General features: G+C 47.9%; 1 protein-coding gene across 1 annotated transcript; it reads right to left on the reverse strand.

The window, feature by feature from the left end:
- Positions 1-592: 592 nt before the first annotated feature.
- On the reverse strand, positions 593-8,430 carry GSG1L2 (GSG1 like 2). The gene is made up of 5 exons (XM_068976201.1): positions 8,133-8,430; positions 4,819-4,866; positions 3,625-3,774; positions 1,703-1,814; positions 593-845 (listed from the first exon to the last, which is right to left on the reverse strand). Exons 1-5 carry the CDS (start codon positions 8,428-8,430, stop codon positions 593-595), a joined length of 861 nt encoding a protein of 286 aa, XP_068832302.1.
- Between the last annotated feature and the right edge of the window lie 477 nt (positions 8,431-8,907).

The raw sequence follows: 8,907 nt of genomic DNA on the forward strand, positions 1-8,907 counted from the left end.
TGACGAGACGTCATTCCTTTCAACCCTTCTTATTTTGTTTTATCACTTGATTATCCTTCCAAACTGATTTTCCTATAGGTAGAAAGTAGAAAATTTGGAAGAAACTGTATTTTAAAAATAACACAAACCTGATTTTAAAATTCATTTCTCCCTGATTAAAATAGTAAAAAATATAGGATAGTCACAGGTACTATTAATCTGTGTGTGTTAATTAAGGAAAAAGACTTTCTAGACTCTTTTGTCAACATAACTATGTGGGCAACAAATCTACACCGTCTGTAGTCAAAGCCTTGTTTTCTCCTCTCTTCAGCTCTTACTCTTAGGGATCACATGCACCTACTTTTTCTGTTACCCTTATTAAACTGTCAGGAAAGCTTGGGATGCTCACTTATACTACAGTGTTAATGGCTGATATTTTCTGTAGGTGTTGTCTCATCTAAAAACACTGGCATTATAACAGGAATCAGAAGTTGAAGGCAAAGGTGTTTAGGGAAGGGTAAGATGGCAGGTGGCAGGTTTAGTTCACAGCCTTGTGAAGCCCACTCCTGTCTGGTTGGTCTGCCTGTGCAGATCTGCCAGCCATGAGCCCGGGCTAGCACATGGACACCTTGCCTGGAGCCTGTGGAGGCAGGTGCTTAGATACACTGGTGAGGGCACACCCCGCAGGGCTGGGAGCAGCTTCTGCTTCACTTTCTGAAGCCTTGGGTTTCTGGAAGTCTGGTGGAGCGTGCCGACTGCCCTTCTGTCCGCTCTTTTTCTCTGCGAGGTCCCGGCGGGCTGCTGTGTATCTGCTTGTGGCCATGACCGATGCAACCATGCACAGGGCAAAGGAGCCCCAGGCGAGGCTGCCGACAGAAGGCACGGTTAGGAAAGGGCGCGGGGCTGGGTCCAGGGCTTCCTGCTGGGGTGGAGATCAACTCCCGGTTCTGCCCGATTTGGGCCTGGGTTTGGGCTTCCCCGGTGGCTCAGACAGTAAAGAATCTGCCTGCAATGCAGAAGACCTGGGTTTGATCACTGGGTTGGGAAGATCCCCTGGAGAAGGGAACGGCTACTTGCTCCAGTATTCAGGCCTGGAGAATTCCATGGACAGGGGAGCCTGACGGGCTACAGTCCATGGGGTCACAAAGCATCGGACATGACTGAGCGACTAATGCTTTGGATCACAGATCTCAGAGAGCAGTCAACGTGTTTTTGTTGGGAACGTGTGAATGGTGAAGAGAACCAGACTCGGGAGTCACTCATGCGCTGTGGGTTTGCACACATCTCTCATTAACTGTGCAACCTTGAGCTGGCGACTTCACATTTCTGTATCCAATTCTGCATCAAGTCTGTCTAATAGAGATAGAACATCTGTGTCATGGCCTGTCTTTCCATTAGAATCGGGGACGGGGTCTCTCCTAACTGAAATATTTATTAGGAATTATAATAGGACTTTTCTCCTTAAACCGTGTTCAAGAAAGTAACAACAGCACTATCTCTGTTTCTTGAGTGCTTCACTTTGTATAAACGTAACCTTACATTCTCATAAAAATATCTGAGTTGGGTATTATCCTTTTACAGATGAGGAATCTGAGCTACAGAAAGATTAAGAAACTAACCCAAAGTCCCAAGAGTAGCAGGTGGTGGAGCTGTGACCAAGGGCGGTGGTGGTCCCAGAAAACCTGTGTGCATCCCTGCTGGCCGACTGTGGCCAGCGACTCACCAGTATGACCAGCCATAGTCCCACGTCTGAGGCTTCCAATCTTCTGGCCCAAGGTTCACGGTGATTTGAAAAATGGTTGTGTACATCATGTGGGCCACCATGGCTAGGAGCCCTGCACAAGGAAAGCTTGTGAGCCACAATCAAGAATGCAGTTTTTTTTTACAGCACATGAGTTGGCTGTCCTAGCCCACTAACATCCTCCTTGAGCCCTTCCAAGCAGCCTTCATGTTTTACACATCTACTGATTTCTTAGAGTCACCAATCTACACAGCGGTGAATGTTCCTTTGCCATGTCATCTGTCTCAAGATCACCTCCTTGTTCTGTTTTATCATGTCGCTGTGGGGTGTTTCCCCCCGCGCCGCGCCCCCCTGCTCCCCTGCTCCCCTGCTCATACAGCACAGCATGTGGGATCTTAGTTTCCTGACCAGGGATCGAACCTGCGCCCCTTGCATTGGAAGCTCGGAGTCTTAACTACTGGGCCACAAGTGAAGTCCCCAGAGGCACCGATTTTATATCCTCTGTTTTCCAGAACAGGGAAGAGGTCCTTGAGCTACATTTAGCCTGAAGCCATACTTTACTAAGTTCTGTCACTTTTTCTTTTGAATGTGGATTGTTTGCTAACACAGAAAAACTTTGCATAAAAATTGGAGTAGGTTCTGACCACAGTAGACTTTCACAGTGGGAACTGGTCACTTCCCAATGTGATTTTCTGTTCTCTGTAAGTGAATTGATCTTTTTGTCTGAGGACCCAGACGGTTTTCTTTTTCTTTAACAGTTTTAGTGGGATATGTCTCCCCAGGTATTAGAGAGTTTTATGTGCATAGATTTTGGTCTTTTGTTCCAGAAAGTTTCTTTGAATATTACTTTTAAATATTAATTATTTTGTCTTTCTTTTTCAGGGGCTCCCATTACAGGGCTATGTTTTAATTTAATAAATGTATGTCAGGGAGTGACCAACTGTGGCTTCAGTGGTCAAATAGAAAGTAGTTTTGGGACTTCTCTGATGGTCTAGGGGCTTCCCTGGTCTATGGGTTCAGACAGTAAAGAATCTGTCTGCAATGCAGGAGACCCGGGTTCCATCCCTGTCTCAGGAAGAGCCCCCGGAGAAGGGAATGGCAACACACTCCAGTACTGTTGCTGGAGAATTCCATTTGTTGCTAGACAGAGGAGCCTGCTAGCTATAGTTCATGGGGTTGCAAAGAGTCAGACACAACTTAGCAACTGAACAAGAATAATGGAAAAACTACTTGGACAACGCAGACGACCAAAAAGAGGAGTTCTTTACTCCTAGGGCTATTGACCCCACTTGGACAATTTTTAACAAGCTGCCATTTTTGAGTACTTACTATATGTGTTCTTATTTAGTCCTCACCATGGCATTTTGCTTGTTTTTGCATGTTTTGGCTGCAGTGGCATGCAAGATCTTCCCTGACCAGGATCAGATCCATGCTCCCTGTAGTGGATGCACAAACTCTTAGCCACTAGACTGCCAGGGAAGTTCCATCACAGCTTTTTGAGGCAGCTAGTTAGAGAAGTGAAGCCACTTGCCCAGAATCACACAGCCAGCAAGTTGGAGATCTCTGAATCCAGGCAGTATTTCTCCACAGACTCATGCTTAACCATTGTACAAATAGGGCAGTCTCTGTCCTCAAAGCCAGTGGACTTCTTCCCCACAGTCATGACAAAGACATGCTGATAAATTTTGCTCTCCATCTGTGTTATCCCCGTTTTTTGTTTTTTTTTTTTCTCACCAGCCTCCCCATTGCTTCCACCAACGGGATTAATTTGGTAACTTCTCCAGTGGACCAGTTGTCCCAATGAATGGGCCAGTGATAGGAAGAGCCAGCCTGGAGTTCTGCCAGTTCCCTTGGGGGCAGGCTCTAGGGAATTTGCCTGTTCTGATGATGCTCTTGGCAAGTACCTGCAAGCACCGTGAGGATGGCTACTGAGGCATCCACCTTAAGCCAGTGGAACCCAGAGTGATGCCTCACTCTGGAGCCCAGGAGGACTGCACTTGTCAATGTCAGTAGGATATTCAGGACCTCAGCCCCGATAGACAGCCACAAGACACCTGCAAACGTAAGGAGGAAAGAGATGCTGGGACTTAGAAATATAGATTCTTTACCGTCTAAGCCATCAGGGGAGCCCCTTAGAAATACTAGGATATTCAATCATGTGATTTGGGTCACTTCTAAAACAAAAAATAAATTAATAAAAACCACCACGGGGTGAAAACCACAGAAACCTCTGCTGAGTCTTGGAAAGTTGACAATGCAAGGGAGTCCTGGGGCTTGAAAGAAAAGTTTTGGAAAGATTGTCATTAGCTGGGAGGGAAAAAAGTACTAAGCAAAATTCTTCTGTGAGGGCCTGAAGGATGCTGGAGGTCCAGTTCCCCAGTTCAGAAGTTTTGATTCCACCAGAAGACACTATCTTCATTTTTTGAAGGAGAAGATAAACTTCACCAGGGGGGACGAAGGAGTCTGAGAATTGAGGCCCCCTGATTCGAGATGCCAAAAATCTCGTTTGTTTCCATGTCAACCTATGATTTATCCTTTCGGTGGGACCCTTCCTGCTGCTTCAAGGAAATAGGTTGGATGTGGAGTGAATAAAAGGGGCAGGGAGAGAAACTGTTCTTTGCAAAAAGCCTCCTATAAGGCAGTTTGGTTGTGGGGACACAGAAATGAATGAAAGAGACATGGTCCATGTCATCACAAAAGTTAAATTCTTGCTGGGGAAACGATACTAGGAAAGTAAGTTTAAATTTGATGAGTGTTCCGCCAGTGGCAGTGATGAACTGGACTCATCTTTTTCCCTGCTCTGCGGTCACCTTGCATTGACAGTTTGAAATTGGCCTTGGTGGGAGTATTCACACTCTGAAAAGCTACAAATACTGCCCATGAGGGCATCCCCTCCTCCCTGCAGAGTTGATGGTTTAACGTTTTTTAGCATTACTGCCTACAGGGCCCATGAAAAGAGCCAGTAGCTCTGTGGGACTTGAATTCATGGAAAAACTATAAATAACTCTTTCATGTTTTCCCCCCAGCCCAACCAAAACCATACACATTGTCCAAATGGTGAGAAGGGCTGGTGGACAGAACATGACGAAGGTGTTTACCTTGTTCTTCAGCTGGTATTACACTCTGGAAGCTTCTGCAGTTTTCACCTGGAAGTAAAAGAAGATGGAATCAAGTAGGGTGAACCTTGACAACGAGGGACAAGCTGTGTTTCCAGCCCCCCTTGAGTGCATCCATGTCATTCTGGACAAGGATTGGGGAGTGTGGCTTTATTGTTCCCGTAGAGGTGGTACCCCTCCCTGGAGCATCATGACACAATCCGGCCCCAGTGAATCCAGGCTGGGTCAAATGCCTTGTTATGGCTGAGGACTGGGGGTGGAAATTATGGGGTGGGTGGGTGGGGGTCACTTCCAGTCAGAAGCTTTACGAGTTAGTGTTTTGCCTAAAAGTTCTCATTTTCTTGCCTCTGAGATCACAGAAGCATATGTCCAGGTGGAGCCTCTCTCTGCCTGGATCCCTGAGTGGCTCCAGTGAGGAGGAACCACTTGCCAACCGGCAAAATACAAATAGCAAGAGCTAGAAATGAATTTGGTGGTTTAAACCTGTGGGACTTGGACGTTGTTTGTTATTACAGTGTACCCTAGCCCATCTGGACTGATGCTGCAAGACTTGATGCTGGACTTCCCAAGCAGCATCCAGGATGACGTGAGTCTCAAATAATTTCTTAGAGGGCAAGGGGAAAGTGACAGTGTTTGTAATCATTTTAAGAAATGAAATAGAGCAGATTCAGAACTATCTCTGCTGTGAGGCAGTTACTTGCACTCCATCCTGCTTTCTGGAGTGTGAGAGGAAAGGGAAGAGTTATGTGTGTGAGTACCAGGTAACGAGCAGAACCCATCCTCAGACTTATTCTGTGCTCCAGGGGGTGTGCTTTGCCTGTATCGTCAGTCATGTTGCACATATTGGGTAGAAAAGCTTGTGCTGCCCCCCGTGAGGTGTAGTCCCTTTGAAGGACATGAGTCCTTGGTTATCTATTGAGTATACTGATGTCACCAAATTCCGGTTTGGGGGTGAGTAATGGATGGAGGATTTGACACTAGGGCGAATCACCCCCTGGGATGTTGTCCCAGATGGGTACCCTCATCTTGCTCCATTAACACATCAGCTCCGAATTGAATCATAGGTGGTGGAGTGGGAGGAGCTGGGGACATTGCCCGATCTGTCTCTGCACAGTTAAGAAGAGTGGGTCTGAGGACCTCTGAGGGGAAAACATGGTACAGAAAACACGGGTAGAGGCAGTTTCAGCATTAGAACTGGGCTTGCAGGGGCCCAGTACTGTCCCAAGACTGTCCTGCCACGTCACTGATTCAATCCAGGGGCTGTAGGGAAGGTGCCGGGAAGACAATCCTGCGGCTCCCAGTCTGGGCTGCTAGGAGCTAAAAGAGGCGGATGTTAGGGGCATAGATCATTGACTCTTCTTTTTTTGTGTTGTTTTAATTGGAGGATAATGGCTTTACAGTGTTGTGTTGGTTTCTGTCGTACAACAATGTGAATCAGCTCTCAGTAACATATATCCCTACCCTCTTGAGATTCCCTCCCATCCCACCCGTTATTGACTCTTCAGAGGAATGGCTTTCCTATTTCTAAAACTGGTCTAATAGTCCCCACGTTAGCCTTGCTTTGAAGATTAAGTGAGATACTAGATAGGAAGAATCCTCCTGCCAATGCAGGAGACTTGGGTTTGATCCCTGGGTTGGGAAGATCCCCTGAAGAAGGGAATAAGCTACCCACTCCAGTATTCTTGCCTAAGAAATCCCATGGATAGAGGAGCCTGGTGGGCTGCAGTCCATGGGGTTGAAGAGTCGGACACAACTGAGCAAATAATACTTAGATAGGAAAGCTTCTCTCCTGGTTAATATGCACTTAAGCCCTACTGCACTCTTTCTGCTTAATGCATGGAGGACTGAACATCTAACTAGCCTTCTGGAGAGGGCTGCCTTATCTCAATGTGGGGTAAAGAGGAGGCAAGTCCAGAGCCAGGGGCAGGGCAAGGTGAAAATGGGACCAGCCAAGGAGATTAAGAGAATGCACAATAGCTTAGAAGGGTGAGTTTAGCATGGATCAGACCACAGTGACCCCTTGATTAACATGAATCCTCAGAAATGATGTTCCTTTTGAATAGGTCCAGCAGGATTAAAAGGAAAAATCTTTATAAATCCCATGAAGCCAGACAGGCAGGTGTTACATAGCTGGACAGAGGTTTGCCAGCCAAGTGGTACAGCCAGCCAGCCTGGGAAATAGTGTCAGCGTCCTGGGGATGGACTGTGGAACACCGTCTGATTTTTCTCCCCAAACCCCCACCCGCTACGGTGTGCCCAGGCCCCTCTGTTCTTGAATTTCTTGGTTCAGCAGAATCCCACAGAGTCGGGAATCAATACATTCTGCTGACTAATTCATTCACCCAATAGAAAGAATATTGAGTTGAAAAGCTGCCCCAACCATGAATTTTTGTTTTTTCCTATTTCTTTTTTTTTTAACTTTTTATTTCGTATTGGGATAGAGTCGACTAACAATGTTGTGACAGTTTCAAGGAAACAGCAAAGGGACTTGGTCATACATGGAATGTGTATCCATTCTCCCCTAGCTCCTTCCCATCCAGGCTGCCACATAACATTGAGCAGAGCTCTTTGTGCTCTATAGCAGGTCCTTGTTGATTATTCATTTTAAATACAGAAGAGTGTACATGTCCAGCCCAAGCTCCCTAACTATCCTTCCGCCTGGCTACCTACCATAAGTTCGTTCTCTAAGAAGAGTTCTTGTTTTACATCTGCATTTCAGACGATGCGTTCTCTCTTTAGAGGCGTTGGGAAGAAGGTGCAGAGCTATTTAGAAAATGACCTCCAGGTAGGGGGTCACTACCTAGCACTCCAGGTAGGGGTTCCCCAGGAGGACTCTATTAGGGTGTCCGAAGGAGGGTCAACTTTTAGGGGGATGCAGATGAAGCTGATTAAGAAGGGAAATACCCAGGGAGCTGCAGTGGGCAGCAGAGCTGGGGGTGATCAGACACCCTGAGATCCCCTTCTTGCGCTTATTCAGGGCCCAGGAGCATCCTCCCCAGGCTGGAGTCCTTGCGGCCAGGTCTCCGTAGCCCCCCTCGCGCTTCCTGTCCCTCTCTGTGGGTGCCACCATCCACCTCCAGTTGTAATCTGCTCCTTTCCTTATGTATCAACTCGCCCAGGCATTTGTGCTGAATTAGACTGACTAGCAGATGTGTGTGTGGAGCAATCTCCCTGCAGGCGCCCCAGGCTGCAGTCTTCCCAGGCAGGCTCTCTTGGGTCTGGGTGATGTTTTCACATGGAAAGCCAGAGAGCTTACATCCCCGAACCACCAGAGGACCCGTTTATGCTGAGCTCACCTGTGCTCCCAAGGGTTTCCTCGCACGACTGCCAGAGCCCCACGTGGAACCTGCGCTGGACAAACTTGTCGTCCCCCATCTCCCAAATGTACTGGACGGCCTGGCTGCCGTTGTCGCTGCCTCCACGGCTGTAGTGGATGCAGTGCAGCACCCCCGGACGATCCCGGCACAGCGGCTTTGCCACCCGCCGCGTGCCCTCGCACCAGTAGCTGCTGCCCACGGCCGTGAGGGAGAAGGTGAGGGCCAGGCAGACCGGGAGGAGGGCCAGAGCCCGCTGCTGCCTGGCCCGCTGGTCCATGGCTGAATGCGGGGTGCGGCGGCAGGATGAGCAGTGGGGTCCCCCTCGCTTGCCTCATCCTGGTCCCCGCCCCACCTCGGTCCACCATCTGGCATCCTTACCTCTCCCCGCACGTCCCGCTGGGGAACTGGTGCTCTGCAGGGTGCGACATCTGTGCCCGAAGGAGCCACAGAGCTGGGCCGTGCTCCCTTCAACACTGTCAGCCCTTCGGTCCTCCCCGCGATGTAGAGGTGCTGGTTTTCTGTTTTTGTTCTTCTTTTATTTTTTTCCAGGCCAGAACATCATTTTTTCCCATGTGATGTGAGCAACTCTTTTGTCAAACTGGGTGACTGTTTTTAGATACTGGAAGAAAATGTCCTTCCATTTTGTGTTAGGCACAACAGAATAGCTACAGATCCAACTCGAAATGCTCTTAAATTTGATTCGTGTTATTCACACTTCCACCATCACTTTCTAAAAAACTTTTTATTTTGTATT

Source organism: Capricornis sumatraensis, chromosome 8 (genome assembly GCF_032405125.1).
Source record: "Capricornis sumatraensis isolate serow.1 chromosome 8, serow.2, whole genome shotgun sequence".
NCBI lineage: Eukaryota > Metazoa > Chordata > Mammalia > Artiodactyla > Bovidae > Capricornis > Capricornis sumatraensis.